This window comes from Heterocephalus glaber, unplaced genomic scaffold, assembly GCF_053883595.1.
Source record: "Heterocephalus glaber isolate CG9 unplaced genomic scaffold, H.glaber_assembly_v1.0 deba00001608, whole genome shotgun sequence".
In the NCBI taxonomy this organism is placed as follows: domain Eukaryota; kingdom Metazoa; phylum Chordata; class Mammalia; order Rodentia; family Bathyergidae; genus Heterocephalus; species Heterocephalus glaber.
This window is the reverse complement of record NW_028258379.1, coordinates 41,441,414-41,459,679: the sequence shown is the minus strand read 5'-3', so window position 1 is coordinate 41,459,679 and position 18,266 is coordinate 41,441,414. Positions and strand designations below refer to the sequence as shown.

Genomic DNA, 18,266 nt, shown 5'->3' with positions numbered 1-18,266 from the left:
GAGGTTGGAGGGAACCCAGTGGACCCTTCTCCTTTAGCATTAGGTCAGGGTCTGAAGCCTGGGATGGGGATGCAGGCAAGGCTGGAGGCTGCAGACCCACCTGTGCCTGCTGGTGGGGGAGACAGCAAGAGAGGCCACTCTGCTGGCTGTAGGCGCAAACCCAACACAGGCAGCTCTTTGTTGGGCTGAGCTCTGGAGCAGCCTCCAGAACAAAGCCCCTCTGTCCACTCGGGCTCCCCTCCCCCTGGGCACCACCCCCAGGGAAAGGACCAGAGCCCCTCAAGGCCCCATCCGGCCCCCACCCCACCCACATACAGACACATCCACAGCCAGCACAGGAGGAAGGCTGTATGCACTGCTTGCACTGGGATTTGCAGTGGGCAAAGGCAGAGGTAGGAGGGCACAGCTGTATTCAGGGCAGATGTGGGGTTCCCACAGCCTCTGTCCCCAGGGTCCCCAGGGTGCCTCTGGTGCAGCTCAGCTCAGGCACCTTGGGTCTGAGCTCCCTCTTCCCACCCAAAGAAACAGAAAGACAGCAGAGAGGGAAGTGGCCTGGTCCCCTAGGCAGGGAAGGTTCCACCATTTATTTGAGTCCTCACCAGGCCTCCTCACAGGGAGCAGCTATGCCAGTCCCAGAGTTGCAGGCCACATTGGCCCTGTATCCATTGCTCCAGAACCTGCTCTTCCGCGGAGGCCAGCACAGCCCAGGCAGGTTCCCACAAGGAGGATATGTCTGTGGGACCTCAGCATCCAGGTGGCAGGATCCAGAGGAGGCCTGGCACAGCTCCTGCCAGCCTGGCCAGTTCCTGCCTACACTGTCCCTGCAGCCAGCACAGCATCGCCTCCAGACTGGCCTCCTGGCTCCTCAGGGCCCTGATCACTTCAGCCACTGGCAGGCCCTGGGCCCCTGCTGTCCCAGCCTTGATCTTCACAAGACGGTGGGGCCCCTGAGTCAGGCTGGGGCCCCTCTCCTGCTCCCAGGACCGCTGCAGGGCCAGCAGCTCCTGTTCCACAGTCTGCTGCAAGGCCTGCCGTGCTGCACTCCACTCTGGCCCATGGCCCAGGCCTCCAACCTGAACAGAGGGAGCCACAGCAGCTCAGGCACGGCAGCTCTATCCCCAAGACACAGGGCTCAGGGTTCTCAAGATTCCTGGGGCCTGGGGGTGTCCCACCAAGGGCCCTCACTTCTTTGTGGAAAAGTGATGGTGCCCAGTATCTTCCCTCCAGAGAGAAGGGGCCACTGTCCTAGGCCTGGTTTCACCCTCATAGAGCACACAGCCCTATCAGCCACAGCCGGGCCCCAGACACTCCCAGTCCCCACCCCTAGGCCTCACAAGACCTCAGCAGCAGGCTTAGCTGGCTGGTTGGGAGGTGGAGATGGGTGTGCCACCATACCGAATTCAGAGACAAGCTTGGGGCCTCCTACCCCCAAGCCTGCTCACCACTCCCCAGGTCTGTACAGTCTCCTACCACCACCCTCCGCTGCAGCACCTCCTAACTCCCAGGGCAGGGAGCTGCCCACTGAGGCCACCTCTGGCCCTGGGACAGTCCTAGGGTTTGAACTCTCAGCCCACTCCAGAAGACCCCAGGGAGCCACCTGAATGTCTGGGGCTAGGCAGGGTGGGATTCCCCAAGGACACGGACATGACCTAGACTGGCCCTCATTCCTGGGCTGGAGGAAGGTTCCTGAGGCAACAGGTATGGGGAACACCCTGGTCTTCATGGAGGCCTGCTGGGAGTTGAGGTGAGTCTGCCTGGCTGTTTGTGTTGAAATGCTTTCAAAAAAGAAAATATGCCAGGCATGATGAAGCACACCTATAATCCCAGCTACTTGGGAGGCTGAGGCAGGAGTATCAAAAGTTCAAGGGCTGGGGATTTAGCTCAGTAGTGCCTGCGCACAAGTGCAAGGTTCTGAGTTTGATCCCTGGTACCGTAAAAAAAAAAAAGTCCAAGGACAGCCTGAGCAACTTGGTAAGACCCTTGATTCAGAAACATTTTTTAAAAAAGGATTGGGGATGTAGCTCAGTACTCCTTGGGTTCCAAAGAAATGGAGTAGCATTCAGCACTTGCAGCCAGGAGGAGCCCGCTCAGAGGTCCACTGGACATGGGGCAGTAGCCACCAGCAGGAGGCAGAGGCACAGGCCCCAAGCAGCATGTGGAAGAGTGACCAGCAGGGCAAAGGGACACCTGCATAGGTGCCAGGGGGTGGGCCATGCCATGCAAGGCAGGCTCACCCCCTCTCCAGGATCCCTTGGAGAACAAGATCCCAATCAGGCGGTCTGGAGGCATGCAGAGGGCTGCTGCAGCAGTCTGTGGGGACCCCTCACTGTGCACTTCCCTGCCTTGCTGGAAAGTGGTCCCAATGCATCACCTATCAAATCTAATCCAATTAAACTAGATAATCCAACTAGTGGCTCAGTTAAAGGGTGCCCAGGAATCCACTCTCCCCAATAGGCAGGGGCTGAAAGGGGGGGGGCCCTAGAGGGGGCAGTGTCTGGTGGGGTAGGGCCTGCATGGGCAGGGCTAAGGCTAACTGAATCTGCAGGGCGGGGCCCAGTCAGGTAGGTGGGGCTCACCTGGGTCTCCCAGGCCTGGCGCCGGCTGAGCACCTGCTCCCTCAGCTTCTCCTGCAGGGCCTGCAGCTCTCGAGCCACCAGCTCCAGCTCCTGACACCCATGCTCAGGGATCCTAGGCAAGAACGTGGGCACAGCAGGGCCCTCTGGGGGACAGGCACCCAGGACTGTGTCCTGCAGAGATCCAAGCAAGAGGGTGTACACCAGGCACAGGCCTCCAGCCCACAGGGTCGAGGCTGCAAAGGCCCAGGAGACAGTGGTGACACTCCCACAGCCTGGGCAGCTATGACCCCCAGCACGTGCAAAAGCCCAACACCTTGGGGCATAAGGTAGGGCCTGAAGACAAGCCACATCATGGGCAGGTGGGTGCCGGGCTCCCTAAGGGCTCCTCTTCGTGTCCAGGAAGTAGGAAGTCCCCCATCTCCCAGGGTGTGGCCACCGCCCAGGCCAGGAAGGGAAGGGGCAGCGCGGGGGCCTCACCATCCACTGCCAGAAGATCAGCTCACACTGCCGCCACTCCAGAGCTGCCTCCAGCCGGGCATTCTCCCGCTCCAGTACCCGCAACAACTGTAGAGCAAGCAAGCTGGGCACTTCTGCCTGCACCAGTGTGTCTGCTGGCAGCCACAGGGCCTGGCTCCCAGGGCACCTGAGCATCTGCCTGAGAGCTTCAGGTCCCTTCTGCAGGGAAGGGTGGCCCTACAATCAACTAGACCCACCAGTCTACCCCTCCAAGCACACCTGTGGTCCCCACACCCACCCCATGGCAGGTCCAAGGCTCAGGGCTGACCCAGGTGCCTCTCCACCAGAGAGCTCTGCCATATACCCTGACTGGGGGGTGCACACATAAGAGGAGGCCTAGGAAGAGAGGGTGCAAGGCTCAGAGGGAGGGGAAGCCCAAAGGCTGGGAGGAGTTTGCACCGGCCCAAGTGGGAGGTGGCAAGGTGGGACACAGGCAGAGAACAGGACTGAGCTCTACAGGGAAGGGAGGATGAGATCAGGAGCCCTCCCTCCACCCTTCCACCTAGAACCTGCTGGCCCTGCACACACATGTGTACACACACACACACACACACACACGCAGGCTGGCCCAGGAGATGCCCAGCACAGTATGCCCTGGCTCTACCTCTGCCTTCAAGGCACCTACCAGCCTGGCTGCAACTACAGCCTCCTAGCCCCTCCCTCCACCCAGATATCCTGAGTTGGAACCTCAGCCTGGTGGCTCCTCTCCAGACACAGATCACCTAGCACTTGACCCCTCCTTTGTGAGGACAAGGAGCTGGTGATGTATGGGCCAGGATGCATGGTGCACGTCAGGGCTGGCACAGAGTTCTGGCTCCCACAGAAAGGAGGGCACTCACTCATGGCGCTTGCACCAGGGCCCAGACCCCTGGGCAGGGACAGGACCCCGGCTGGGCAGCACATGCCAGGGCCTCTTCACCTGCTCTACAGGGAGGCAGAGAGCAGACCAAGGGGCTGGAGGTTTGAGGCTAGTTCGACAGAGAGTGACCTTGAATCCCAGCCCTTGCCAGCCCATCCTAAGCCCAGCAGAGACAAGGTCAGGGACAGGCAGGAGCTAGTGCACACAGTGTGGCCCTAGACCAAGCCAGGCAGGCACATGGAGGAGCAAGTGGTCGCTTCCTCTCCCCTCCTTTCCCATCCCACTCCACCACCTCCCTGCCTCCCTCTCTGGCAGGGAAACAGATGGCAACAGGCTCCCCTGTGACCAGGGGAGCTGCTCAGCCACCCAACAGCATGTCTGGCACCACACCAGACACAGATCCTTCCAGAAGCTTCTGGGACCTGGCCCGACAGTGTAGGCCCTTCAAGCAGGCCAGATCTAAGCACTGGCCAGCTGCTCCTCCAGAACTTGGAAGGAAGACAACCATGGGCCCAGGCCACCCCACCACGGCTTCCCACAGTCCTGTGGCACCAACACACGCCAGCCTCCGGGTAAGAGGCACCTCAGCCCCCCAGGCTGCACCCCACAGAGGGCCCATAAGTGGTCCCATGCAGGCCCAGACTGAGCCTGGGCAGCCTCAGCTCTGCTCCAATGCAGGGATGGGGCTGAGTTACCTCTGAACGAGGGACAGGGCCAAGGGCATGTGGGGCACCCAAATGCTGCCTCAGCGCCTCCACACAAAGCACAGGCCCTACCTGAGCTGGGCTAGCTGGCACCAGGCTTGGCAGGTGCTACCAGAGGCACCTCAGCCACTGTGGGGTCCACAGCTGCCCAGAGCAGGCTCCAGGCAGAGATCTGCAGAAGCCCTGTAGCCGAGGCAGAACATCTGTCTCCCCTGGATCCCTAAGTCTCGCCTGCCCAAGGTTCAGGACAGCCAGAGGGTGCGGCCAAGCCTCAGGGAGGGGGGAGAAAGAAGAGAGGAAGGGACCAGGCTGGAAGGAGGATTGCCTCAGTCGGCTCCAGGCCTCCTTCCCAGCAGGACCTAGGAGGGCTGGGCGGCCCAAGCCACAGCTCAGGGTGCCCCAGACCCCCACTCTAATTAACAGTCAGCCCTGTCCTGACCTGGAAGCCCAAGGATGAAGGTGGCCAAGAGGAAAGAAGCAGAGGCAAGGGTGGGAAGAGGAAGGGGGACACGTCAGTGGGGGAAGGAGGCAGCAGAAGTAGGGGGAACTGGATGTGCTGGGGTGATACCTCAGACAGAGGACACCTGGGGTCCTAAGCCACTCAGGCTCAGTGCCTGCTTTCCTTTATACCTGTGCTCTCTGGGGCCCAGCCTCCTGCCTAGGACAGCAGGAGCCCATCGCCCAGGGCACCCCTGCCTCAAAGGCAGCCAGTACCCATGGTCAGCAAGCAGGACTTTGGCCACCAGGCCTGCCCCGCTTCAGGTGACCCTTCCCACAGCCCCTGGCTCTGAAGCCAGCTACCCCCCCCCACCCCGTGATACCCCCATGCACTCCAGGTTCACCCCAGACCCAAGGCCAGGATTCCTCATTCCAGTGGCCCCTTGCTCAGCCAGTTGTCAGCCCAGCCCAGCCCCTGAGCCCCTTCGGCTGCCCAACCTAGCTAGGGGCCAGGCATACACAACACCTGCCAGATGCCAGGAGAAGTAGACAGCCCCTGGGCAGGAAGAGGCCCAGAGGACACATTTGTCACCCATACCAGCAATGACAGTGAGCTTGGCAGACAGCTAGAGACAGCCACTGCTCAAAGCCAAAGACCAGCCCTAGGTCACCCCAACAGGCCTTGCCCATTGCAAATGGTACCCACCCTCACCTGCTGGCTGTCTTCTGGGTCCCTAAGCATCTCTGTTTCAGTGACAGACAGGTGGCCAAGGTTCTGGTCGCTGTGGCAGCCATGGGTGTACGTGTGGATCTGAAATGGGTAACATAGATCCCAGGCTATGTGGGTGACAGTGCCCCCAGTACCGGGCCTCCTGTGGGAAGACTCTGGCCAAAGGAGTAATTGAAGTGAATGTGAAAAGGGACCTTGGGAATAATAGTTCCCGTGCTCCTGGAATACATGGCTAAGTTTAGAGTAGATCTGCAGGATAACAGTCAGCAGAATCAACAGTAAGTTATTCTCAGAGATGTTTGCTTCAGCCATTGTGTCCCCTCTGCTCCAATAAGATTGCTTAAACTAGGTCAACATGTGTTGCATAACAAACCACCCCATTCCTTCCTTGCCCCTGACCAAAACTCCTATACAAATGTTGTAAGTGCTTTTCTTCTGTATCTTTGTTCTCACGTCCTTGAGTTACAAATAAATAACTTACAGAGGTCTCTCAGCTTGTTGGTTTCCCTAAGGCTTTCTCATCTGGAGAAGCAGCCTCTGTGGGTCTCTCAGTGATTGAACTAAGCCATGTCTCCAAGCAATCTTTACATCCTTTACACTGCCGTGGTTTCACACTGCAACAGCCTCTATCACTCAGCTTGGGCACCCTGGAGAGCCTTCCACCAGCATCACAGATGAGGAAAAAGGCTGAGAGAGGCCACACCTTACCTGAGGCTGGCCAGGACAGGACTGAGCTCAGGACAGCTGCCAGCACCCTGGGGCCCCTACAACGAAGCTCCCCAGGGGTATGGCACAGTGGAACAGGGCCTCCCATTCTGCCTGCAGAGTGGCAGGCTCTTGAAGCTGCAGACCTGTTGACCCCAATGACAGGGCAACACAGCAGTCCCTCAAGGCCAGTGGTGGGGATGCAGAGTGATCACCTAGCTGTAGGGGAAAAGGAGAACTGCCAGACGTGAGGGCAGGGGGCAGCACAGACATTAACGGGTGGGGGCCACCAGGGCCAAGGCCAGGTAAGAAGGAGTGGTGCCCTTGGGAGAAGCTGTTGAGACCTCTGTGGGGGCTGTCAGCCCTCACCCCATGCTGAGCATGCTGCTGGGCTGCTGGGCCCACACCAGTGGTCCTTTCAGAGGCCCCTACAAGTCAGGCACTCAGGAAACTGAGACAAGAGCATCCCAAGTTCCAGGCTAGCCTGGGTAACTAGTGAGACCATTTTCAAAAAGGGAAGAAAAAAAAAAGCTCCCCTGCCCCAATTCAGCCATAGCCAGGATGGGGACCCTCTAGGCCTAGGAGGCAGAGTTCCTCCGTGCCCCAGAAGTCATTCCCAGAATTACTGATGTGGAGTCTGAAAGCCATAGTGACTTTTGGTGACAAGAAAGCCCACCCAGTGAACTCTGTGACACCCGCCTTCCACTCTACCAGCAAGCCCAGCCAGCCCCAGCCAGCCCACACTTTCAGCTGGAAGCCTGGGCTCAGCCCCTCCAGGCCTGGTGCACAGGGTGAGGGGAAAGGCAGCCTGGGGCCTGGGCCCAGGGGAGCTGCCCTGGTAGGAAGCCATGTGCCCACCCTACCTTGCTCAAGAGGGCACACTGCTCCTGTTGACTGCAGATCAAGCTCCGCCACCGGAACCGTAGTTTTCCCATCAGCCACTGCAGGCGGCGGAGGTCCACAGAGCGCCTTGCATCCACTTGGGGTGCAGCCAGGCCAGGACTGGCCAGGGCCTCACACTGTGGGGGAACAAGTATCAGGCCCTGCTTGCCGTAACTGTGAAGGCCAAATGGGGAGGATGCTGCCTGGCAGGGCTAAGCCTCCCAGCTCAGCTGGCCCAGGGCTGCCCCAAAGTCACATGCAGGGGGGCTGGCCCTGCCCAGCCTTGCTGTGGCCACAGGAACCCTGGAGTACCAGGGATTCTAGGCAGGCCTGGCCCGGTTCACCCTCACTCTACACGCACCTCGAACGTGGGCACCTGGTCACCCAGCTGCACGCAGGTCTGGGACAGCAGCCACTCCAGCAGGGGCACTCGGGCCAGGAGCCAGGAAAAGGCCAGCAGCAGCTCCCTGCTGCCCTGGGAGCCATCTTCTGGGAGCTGTGCTAGAGCTGGCCTCGGGTAGCCGCAGTAGTGCAACACCACCTTCACCCAGCGGGCTTGGGCCCCTGAAGGAGACCACCCGTTTAGAGGGACCCCCACCTGCACGTGACACCACCTGATCCATCTGAAGACCCCACAGACTCCCCAAGCAGCGGCCCATCTCAGAGGAAACCGTGGGCAGGGGGGCTGACTCCAGTCAGGATGAGGAAGGGCGGGGCCGGTGCTACCCAGGTGAGCAAGGCCAGCGCCCGCTGGGTGTGGCTTTGCCTGGAGCTGGGCTTTACAGAGTGGGGCTGGGCCAAGGCCGGAGGGGTGCAGGACCAGCCCCTGGGGCCATGTCTTTGTCGTGAGGGCATGGCTTATCGTGGAGAGGCCACCTACCCCGGCCCAGCGAGGCTGCGGCGCAGTTCGCCCGGAGAGGCGCGAGCACTCGGAAGAGGAGCCGCCAGAGCACTGGGGCCTGTGGCGAAGAAGGAGCCAGCTGTCAGCGGGGCCGCGCCGCCCGCTGCGTCTGCCCAGAACCACGCCCAGCCCGGGCGCCCGGCACCCGCCCCGCAAGCCTCACCGCCTCTGGATGGTCGAACTTGGCGCGGCGGAAGATCTCGGGGCTAGGCCCGGCTGGCAGCGACCGACTCAGCGTGGCGATGGCCTCCGGCAGTGTCCTGGGCCCGGCTCCCGTCCAGGCCGCAGCCCCTCCGTCCATCCCGCGCCGCTGCCTACCCAAACAGTCCGCAGCAGGCCTTCTAGGATTGCCCGCCCGGGTCCCCGCACCCAATCACCGCCGCCTAGGTCCGGCGGCGACCAATCACTGTGCCGGCAGGGTCCACACACCAGCCTGCAAAAGCACTTCCGGGCTTCGGGGGTGGGCCTTAGGTCCAGGCAGCTCTGTCGAGTCCGAACTCTGGGGCCCAATCTCCGCCCGACACCCTACCTCGCCCCGATCCTGCCAATCAGCGAGCCACCAGTCACCTAGCAACCGTGGGCGGTCATCACCTGCGTGGGGTTAAAGGGGGCGCTAATGCCAAAGGCGCCCCCTGGAGCCGTGGAGGACCGCGGAACCGAGCCCCACCCAGCCGGGCCGGCGTCCTACGCAGAGCCTCCTGGGCCCCGCCGCCAGGAGGCACACCAGGCCCCGCAGCGACTCCTCTCAGAGCAAGCGCCCGTGGCAGGCAACAACGCTGGGGACACCCAGCCCCCGTGTCCCGTCCCAGCTCCCTCTGCCCAGCCGCACCTGCAGCCTTCCCTTGCCTGTCACCCAGAAGCTCCCCCGCACGGCCCCGCAGCCGTCCCCGGTGCAGAGAAGGACGCGGCCCAGGCCTGGGTGCACATCTGGAATGGACGGACAGCGAGTAGTGCTCCCGTGCACCTTCCAGCCCGCCGGACGCGCGACCGCTCGGTTCTTGCCCGCCCGCCCGCCCGCCCGCCCGGTACAGCTACCCCGGCTGCGAGCCCCTCAAGCGTAAAGTGCGCCTCCTTCTTGCTCAGCCCTGACGCCCGTAGCTTTGGTTTCCCCGCACCCCACCCTGGTTAGTCCCTCGGGGCTCTTCTAGCCTGGCCCGGCGGACCCCACTTCCCACAGGCCTCCAGGCGAGCGCAGGTGGTGCACCCCAAGCCTGCCCCAACTAAGACCTTGAGCTACCCGGGTGCAGAAGTCTCGCTGGTGGGACCCCGGGGACAGGAACCGCAGCCCCACGCCCTACACCGCAAGGCCCGCTCTGGACTCCAGGTGTAGCTGGCCCTCAGTCACCCACCCGACCTCCCACGGGGCAACCGGCAGCTCAGACCTGCTCAGCATCCCGGCTCGGCCTGTCCCACCCCGCTCATTGCACAGAGCGATGTTCTGTGCCTCCTGGAGTTCCAGAATCGCCCACTCACACTCACACAGACGCACACGTGCTGCCGTACAGATCATCCGGGTGGCTCTTGCCGCACCGCCCGACCAGACTGAGGCTTTCTGAGCTATTCAGCTCCAAAGGTGAAGTCGAGGGGCCAGGGAGAGATGGCCTGAGGTGGGCAGGAGTCTGACACAGGGTCACCAGTGAGCAGCGCTGCCTCAGTTGACCAGGGAGTTTCCAGAAAGCTCCCTGCATGACCAACAGCTAGCACCCAAACTCCAGGCCACTGGGGAAGTTCCTGGGCAGGGAGGAGGGCTGAAAGGGAACCCTACATCTGGGTCCCTGCTGAGCAGCTGCGCACACCCCAGCAAACACGTGGTCCGTCCTGAGAGGAAGGGGACTGGGGTGGGGTAGCAAGAAGTGGGAAAGGACCAGGCGAGAAGGTCTCACCACAGCTCCCCAGAGCATCTCCAAAAGGAAGCAGAGGGCTGGGGATTTAGCTCAGTGGTGCCAATGCCTGCCTCGAAGGCACAAGATCCTGAGTTCGATGCCCAGTGCCAAAAGAAAAAAAGGAAGCAGCACAGTTCCAGCAGATTCACACCCTGACCTGGGCCAGCGGAGCCTCAAAGCTCCACCCACTCCAGTCTCCTCTAGCCCTTTGGCCCTGGCCTCACCTTGGGCTAGTACCACCCAGGGCAGGGGCACCTCTGCAGGTCTGGGCATTGGGAGGAGACCTGGACTCTTGCCCTTCAGATGGGACTCCAGCCGTGGTAGACCCCCAACAGGGTGGCAGCAGTGCCCACTGCAGTGGGAGGAGCAGGGACACTTTGTGGAGCTTCCTGTTTCCCTCCACTGCCCACTGGCTCACATGTGGGTGGTACAGTGCACACAAACACACACGGGTCTTCCAAGGGTTCAGGTTTAATGAGGACATGAGGGGCTGCTGGGAGCCCTGGGTGTCTGGGTGTAAGGCTTGGCATCTGCCTGGATGACCAGTGGCCCAGCAAGTGGCCAAGGATGGGGTCTCCAAAACCTGTACAGAGAGGCAGGGCAGATGTGAGCACAGTTCCAACCCCTGCCACCAAGCCCCGTGCATGGCCAGACCCCAGGTTGGGTGGGCTGATGGCAGTGGAGGCAGTGTTATACCTGGGTCTACTTGAAGGTGTGACTTTCAGCACCACCCCGCCCAAAGCCTGCAGGATAGAGAAGGGTCAACAGGTTAAAACGCAGGGCTCCATACTGGGTCAGGGTCCCAGGCCAGGGTCCTCAGAGCATACCTTTGGGCCCAAACATGGCAGAGTAGCAGGGGTGGTTGCAGTAGGGCTTGCCTTCATGCTGCGGAGAGAGGGGCCATGAGGCGGACCCATCCCCCACACCAGCCCACCGCCAACCTGCCCCCACCTACCTCAGCATGACCCCCGGAAGTCAGCGTCTTTCCACACTTTTCACACTTCAGACAGGGCCGGTGCCAGTCCTTGCCCAGTGAGGTAACCCGCTCAGCTGCAGAGCAGACCCTCCCTGAGTCCCTGCTGCTGGGCAGCCACATCCACCCCTTGTACGCCCCTGCTCCTGTCCATCCACTGGGTTCTCTCCACTTGGCAGTCCACCTTGGTGTCTCACCCTGTCCCTTCCCAAAGGAAACTCCTCAGTCCCCTTAGCCAGAACAAACCAGAAGGGCCACTTCCTAGGAAGCTCAAGGGCATGACTCCGTGGGGGGGGGGGGGGCGGTGGAGAGGCACCCCACGGCTGGGCCTGGGCCAGGCTACTAAAGTTAAGGACTCTGGCCTCAGCCCCTGTGTCTGGTGGGGCCCGAGGGACCTTTCTGCTTCCGTCCTATCGTGTACGCCCTGGGGTGCACGGGGCGGGAAGATGGGCCCTAGGGACCCAAGCGGGACGAACTGCGCCGGGGGCACGGGTTTCTGCGCCTGTTTCCGTTTAGTGCTAGGGGCCGCCCCGCCGGCTTCTTCCCGCCCTTCGGGAACCCCGCCCAGGGCGCGCCCAGCGGGGGAGCGCATGGGGACCCGGCGTCAGAAGCCGCGGAGACCCAGAGACCAGGGGTGCGTAGGGTCACCGAGACAGGAGACCCAGACCCAGAGACGAGGATCATGGGGGACAAAGGGAATGGAACACAGAAGGTCACAAGAAACCGGAGATTAGAGGCGGGGAGCACAGGCAGAGATACCGAGTGGGCAGGGATGGCAGGACCATCAAGGCAGGGCTCCCCACCCTCCCACCCAGGTGGTGCCCAGCCCCGCCGCTCCACGCCCTCCTGGTGGCGGGGGCCGTAGCTCCCCGGTCTTCCCCTCCAAGCCGGATCGCCTCGGGCCGGCTTCCGCGTCGGCCCTGGCAGAGCGCTCACCGAAGTACACCTCCTTGTCGCATTTGGGGCACTTGGGCATGGCGGAGCGTCCAAGACAGGGGCTGCAGCGGTGCTGGAGACGGCTGTGGGCGCGGGACGGGGTGGAACCCTCAGTCCTCGCCTTTGAGGGACCCCGGGGCCCCGCCCTTGATGCCCCGCCTCCGTGCCCCGCCCCAGAGTCTGGACTTGGACCTCGGGACCGCAAATGGAGGCGGACCAGCCGAGAACTGGGAACTGCCCACGCGCGCCCCAGGCGGGACCTGCCTGGCGAGGGCCGAACTGGAGCTCGGAGACCGCGGGGATCCCTGGGGCGGGGGCCCGGGAGCCTCCGCCTGGCGCATCTCGAGGTCCCATGAACCAGGCAGCCTGGAGGTGTGCCCCGCCCCAGGCCACAAGCTGCACCTGCCAGGGTCCGAGATCTGTGGGAGCCATGGAGGGTACAAGGTCACTTCTAAAGTGCAGAAAGCGCGAATTAGCATGTGAGAGTATGCTCACTTTCTGTTCTCTTAGGAAGAGGGCTGGGGACACATCTCAAGAATCTCAACACTGCTCAGGTCTTCCAGCCCACCAGGCCCAAGGGGCATTCCAACCTCTGTCAGTTCCCTTTGCCTGCTGCTGTCTTGAAACTCCGTGGGATGGGGCCCAGGGATTTAGCTCAGTGGTTCCACCGCCTGCCTTGAAAGCGCAAGGTCCAGAGTTCCATCCCGGGTACCAAAAAAGCAAAAACTAAGAAACTTCATGGGATGCAGTGGACATCCCTGGGGTATTTGGAAGAGGGAGCTCCCAGCCAGAGCAGCTCCTCCTCCACAGGACAGCAGAGCCTGAATTTGGGGACCAATGAGCTGGGGGCAGAGGAGGAGGCCACCCCTAGGCTGCCTCAGGGATTCCCAGATAGGGAGGGTGTCTTATCTCTGGGAAGCACCTGGCACTCAGAGCGGTCCAAGTCCGAGCCCAGCTAAGGTGGAGGCGGTCCAGCTGGTGCCAGGCAGAGACGGTCCTGTCCTGCCCCGAGAACGAGGAAGACTGAGGGCCTATCGCTGGCCCAGGGAAACCCTAGGGGTGAGGTCTACAGCTCACAGAGGGGGCCCTGTGGAGTCCTCCTTAGCTCAGACCTCTTCCTGGGTGGGGTCTCAGCCTAACATTCCAATACTGGGGTCACAGGCAAGCCCCATATTCATAGATCCCTCACTTCCTGCTCTGCTGTCCCCTGCTGGAAGGATCCACCTCTCCCAGCCCCCAGGCCTTCCCCTTGCCCTGTCCCACCTCCTTCAGCCTCTCCTTGCCCCAACACACCCATCTCAAAAGCAAGATGACTGGTGGGGCGTCGGGGCGCACACCTGTGATCCCAGCACTTAGGAGACTGAGGCAGGAGGATGGCCATGAGTTCAAGGCTGGCCTGAACTGCACAGCAAGACCCTGTCTCCAAACCAAACCAAACCAAAAGAAGCAAGATGTCACTTTGGGGCTGTCCTGGCCTCTTCCTGCACCAGTACAACCCACCCTCCCCAGCCCTTGTGCTCCACCCTGACTGCACCTGGGTATCCCCATGCCCCCTTCCCTGAACCCCACCTGCCCACTGCCACTTCCAGGCCTAGCTGGGAAAGAGGGAAAGCCATGGATGCCCTGTGACCAGGACATCACATGTCCCTCACAGAGGCCACAACTCCAGGGAGTCCCCACCCATGTAACCAGGGCTCCTCTTTGCCTTCCCCTCAACCCCCCTCTGAGGCCTGACTGGGGTTCTCTACAAGCTCTGAGGTCCATAAGGACATGGAGGCCATCGGTGGCTAGGGCTCCCAGAACAGGGGTGCACACAGTCCCTGCAAAGACAGACCTTTCCTGGGCCAGGTAGACCTTAAAAGCCACCCTGAGATGGGCCATCAGCTTGCTCTGCTGGGCACAGGCACCATTGGGTGGCTCCTGGTCTCAAGGCCGCCAGCCCAGTCCTGCTCCACCTCTCCTGCCCATCCCTTAGAGTCTCCTCTCAAGTCTAATAACAAGGAGGCAAATCCTGACTTCCCAGTCCCCTGACCCCTGTGAGTAGTGGGGCCCTAAGGAGACAGGGACACAACCAGGGCAGAGATACAGACACATGGGCAGAGGCATCCAGGGGGAGGAGTGCTAGGCAGAGCCCCGATTACATGGGAGAGACCAGGGAGGGATGGAGGTCCTCATCGTGCAGTTCCCAGGGTGCTCATCATCTCACCGTTCTAGGAGCCCAGGGCAGCCAGCATGTGGCTCCACCTCGGAGCCATGTACACCAGGGTCCAGAGCCTTGGTCTCACACACACACACAGACACACACACACACACGCACAGGCTGCAGGCATCCTGTGCAGTTCCATCAGGGACTTGGGGTCACACATGGAGTCCCAGAGCACATGGCCAAACATGTTTCTGTCCAGCCTCACCCACCCAGGCTCTGAGACAGGTGTCTTAGAGCTTCAACCAGGTGACTTTTTTTTTTTTTTTTTGGTACCGGAGATCGAACTCGGGTCCTTATGCCTTTGAGGCAGGCGGCAGAACCACTGAGGTAAATCCCTGGCCGCCAGGTGACATTTTCGAGGGAAGGTGGGGCAATGCTCCAGTACTGAGCTCCTTCCACTGCCCCACTCAAAGGAGAATTCCTCCCACACCCAGACCACAGCCCTGCCCTGCCAGGGAGCCCCCCTGAAACCCTTGATGAGTCCTTCCTGGCCACCCCTGTTGTTGTTCTCATTACCATGGTCACAGGGTGGGGGAGAGATCCCAAGGGAGGCAAGGGCCATGGGCCACACCCCTGTGTTAGTACACAGTGGTTTTTCCAGGCGACTCAGAGGCATACTCATAAAGACATGCACACACACATGCACACACACATGCACACACACACAGGACATGTAGACATACACAACCACACTCAGGCACACACAGAGAATACAGATGCAGACACACACAGAGAATGCAGACACACACAGACATGAAGACAAGCATACAGCTCACACACAAAGGCATGCGCGCGCACACACCATCCCTGGACCCCTCCCAAATTCTAGCCACAGGCTGATGTGGCCTCAGCTGCCCTTTCTCTCTCTGCTCCTCATGGTCGGTCCTGCCTGTGGGTGGGTCTCTCATCAGCTGCAGCCCCAGCTGTGTCCTCCACTCAGACTTCACATCCCTGTAACTAACCCCAAAACCAGTACCTGTGGGACACTTGCCCACACAGGTGCTAGGCCACTGCTCCCCTGAGCTCAGCCCAATTTGTCTTGCAACCTGACTCAGGACCACTCCACCTCTGCCATTGTGCCGGAGGCCACCCACACAGAGTGGAGAGGGTTGAGGACAGGACACTGAACTCCCTGAGGCCTGCCTCAGGGGCTGTGTCCAAACGTTCAGCCCTTTCTGGGACAGTGTGAAAGCACGGAGACCTGGGGGAATTTAGGATTCCTTCCCAGCTGTGGGCCTCCTTTCTGCACACACCCCTGCGCCCCCCACTGGCCAGCCAGAGAAGGCAGGACTGGGTCCAATGACCCCTGAGGAATCACCACCACTGCCACGTGGAAAGAGGCCCGCCCTTCCAACTGCTGAGCAAGGCCTCTGCCCACACATTCACCCCGAACCTAGCCCAGGGCCCTGCTGAGGGTATGTACAGGTGTGAAGACTCTCCCAGGGCTGCTGGCAAGCCCCTAGCACCAAGGTGCCAACTCAGGCTGCAGTAAAGTGTGTAGGGGTGAGGGGAAACCAGCTGAGGCCTCCAACCCCCACCCTCCCTGCAGGAGCAGTCCAAGACAGTCACAGTTCCCAGGGCCTATTTTCAGCAACTTGTCTCCAGGGACCCCGGCTGCCCAGGGACCTGCCCCAATTGGCCTGCTGGGCCAAGGCCCATGGCTGGGTGGGGAGGGCTGGACCCTGCTTCCCAGCCAGGTTCCTTCACCCTTCAGGGCCTATACCTCAGGCACAGCTGAAGGGCACTCAGCCTCCTCCTCTCCAAGAGGCAGCAGGACAGGGTCAGGGGGCTGGTGTGGAGGGGTGGGGGCTCCCCAGCTGGCCCCTTCCCAACAGGACTATACCCCTGCCTGGCCTTCAGTCTGGCCAGATGGGGTGCCCCTCCTTTTCCCTTCCCCTGGGGCTGGGCCTGCTGCCCAGTCTGCTTCCTGGAACCAAAACCCTGGCAGAACCGCCTTGAATTCCAGCCTCACTGTCCAGCCACTGAGGTTCTGTTCAGGAGCCAGCATCTGAGCCCACTGCAAAGCCAGCCAGGCCCTGGGAAATAGCTGCCCACACCTGGTTGCCCTGGTCCCTGACCAGTCCTTGTGTGTGCCTGCCAGAGGTCCGTGGTGATTTCCTGCTCTCCAGCCCACCAGGTTAAAACCAGCTGCCAGTGAGCTGGACCCACGGACAGCAGGGCATTGTGCCGCCACCCCAAGTCCTGCAGAGGTTCTACTTTTTTTTTTTTTTTTTTTGTATCAGGGATGGAACTCAGGACCTTGCATTTGCCAGGCAGGAGCTATGCCGATGAGCTAAATCCCCCCACACAGAGGTTCTGGAAAGAGCCTGAGCAAGATGGGGCCTGCAAGGAGCTAGGGCTGGAGAAGATGCCAGGCCCACTACAGGGTCACTGCAGAGGAAGCTGGGTGGGGCCTGGAGGATGAGCCTTGGAGACAGGCAGTCTAGGACTTGGGAAGTGGGGACAGAGGGGGCCACAGACTGATTCCTCCCACTGAGATGCCTGGGTGGGAACTCCAGCTAGGGTTCCACTGGCACAGGGACAGCACCAGGCAGGGAGGGGTGTGTCTGGGAGCATCTTGGAGGAGAGACCTAGGTGAGCCCAGGGCCTTGGAACAATGCTGTGCAGAGCCCTGGACAAGGCTCCTTATGGGCCTCTACATGCAGCTCCCAGAGGTCCTGAGAGAGGACAGAGGAAGTCAGATGACATTTTGGAGTCAGCTCACTGGCTGGGTGAGAGTCAGAGGGATAAGGCTGGTGGGCAGCCTCCTGGAGGGGTGAGGAAAGCTGGATCCCAGGGCAAAAGCACTCGGTCCCCCTCCTCTCCTCCCTCGTGGGGGCATTGGGAGCTGGTGCCACCAAAAGAGCCTGAGGTGGTGCATGGGACACCACCTGGCAACAAGGCCCAGACAAACAGTAGCAGCAACGCCCCAGTTTCCAAGGCAACCCCTCAGAAACAAACACAGCAGCGTCATCTTCCCCAGCAGGAAATGGCCTGGTCTTGCCTGCTCCTGCCTGGGTGGGGGAACACTGCTGACCACAGGGACAAGGGACCTATCTGCTGATCTGCGGGCAAGACTGCTGTCTCTCAGCTCCTCAGCCCAGCAAGGCTTCTTGCCCTGATTTGGGGAAGGTCCCCTCCATGGTTTCCTCCCACTCTGCAGAGGGCAGAACATCGCCCAGCACCAGGAGCCCAGGAGAGTGGGGAGGGCTCCTGGGCGGTGAGCTCTGGGCTAAAGCTGAAACTGAGCCTCTTGGCGGGGAGGGGCCAGCTGGGCCTTTGAGCAGGTGTATGTGACTGACACCTGCTTCAACCCCTCCTCCGTAGGGAAACTGTGCTGGCTACAATCCAGGCTGCATGGGAGGCAGTGGCAGCACTGCTGGGCACCAGAGCCAGCCGATGCCCTGCACCCAGGCACAGGAACACAGACACGGCTCACAGGATGACAGGCCTGGCTTCCAGACTCAGTCACACCGGCCCACGTCCCGGAGGGGGTGTGCACAGGCCTGGTGGGTCACTTTGCTCTGTAGAGTGGCCAGGTCTGAGAGCCCCTCGCTCCAGGTGGGTGACAGGGTATGGTGCCCTGCTGGAGGAGAAAGAGCCCAGGGCTGCCCCACAATACTGCAGTAGCTGAGCCAAAGCACAGGAACGCCCTCTCGTGGGTGTCCTCAAAGTGGCAGGTGGCAGGAGCACCCAGTGAGGAGGAGGCTGTAGGCCCCTGGGTATCCAGGCAGGAACCTAGGTCACATGTGGAGCCGAGACAACCTCCTTTATCACTCTAGACCCAGCCACTGAACACCTGGGCAGAGACAGGCTGAAGCCCCCAGCCCGAGATGAGTCACCCTCACCCACTAGAGGCTCGCCAAGTAAAGAAGATGTCATCCTGGGAGGGGCCAGACCTGTCCTGGCTACACCCCCCAACCTTCTGGGCCTCCACCACAGGCCGCAGCTGCCCAC

At 61.3% G+C, this 18,266-nt stretch overlaps 2 protein-coding genes across 12 annotated transcripts; both read right to left on the bottom strand.

The window, feature by feature from the left end:
- Positions 1-538: 538 nt before the first annotated feature.
- Tedc1 (tubulin epsilon and delta complex 1) lies at positions 539-10,468 on the bottom strand. Of its 11 annotated transcripts, none has more exons than XM_021243258.2 (10): positions 9,785-10,468; positions 9,141-9,238; positions 8,475-8,902; positions 8,291-8,369; positions 7,772-7,974; positions 7,392-7,547; positions 5,800-5,904; positions 3,054-3,251; positions 2,577-2,747; positions 539-1,073 (listed from the first exon to the last, which is right to left on the bottom strand). In XM_021243258.2, the coding sequence occupies exons 3-10, from the start codon at positions 8,610-8,612 to the stop codon at positions 744-746; spliced, it is 1,380 nt and encodes a 459-aa protein (XP_021098917.2). In that variant the 5' UTR covers positions 8,613-8,902; positions 9,141-9,238; positions 9,785-10,468; the 3' UTR covers positions 539-743. The 11 variants fall into 11 exon arrangements, with proteins under 11 accessions (XP_021098917.2, XP_087051828.1, XP_087051832.1 ...); XM_087195702.1 differs by having other exon boundaries at positions 9,791-10,468; XM_087195706.1 differs by lacking the exon at positions 9,785-10,468 and adding an exon at positions 9,694-9,779 and having other exon boundaries at positions 3,054-3,140; positions 5,806-5,904; positions 8,475-8,625.
- A 181-nt stretch (positions 10,469-10,649) lies between these two features.
- Crip1 (cysteine rich protein 1) lies at positions 10,650-12,262 on the bottom strand. The gene is made up of 5 exons (XM_004836810.4): positions 12,104-12,262; positions 11,150-11,244; positions 11,022-11,079; positions 10,891-10,937; positions 10,650-10,777 (listed from the first exon to the last, which is right to left on the bottom strand). Exons 1-4 carry the CDS (start codon positions 12,141-12,143, stop codon positions 10,897-10,899), a joined length of 234 nt encoding a protein of 77 aa, XP_004836867.1. The 5' UTR covers positions 12,144-12,262; the 3' UTR covers positions 10,650-10,777; positions 10,891-10,896.
- Between the last annotated feature and the right edge of the window lie 6,004 nt (positions 12,263-18,266).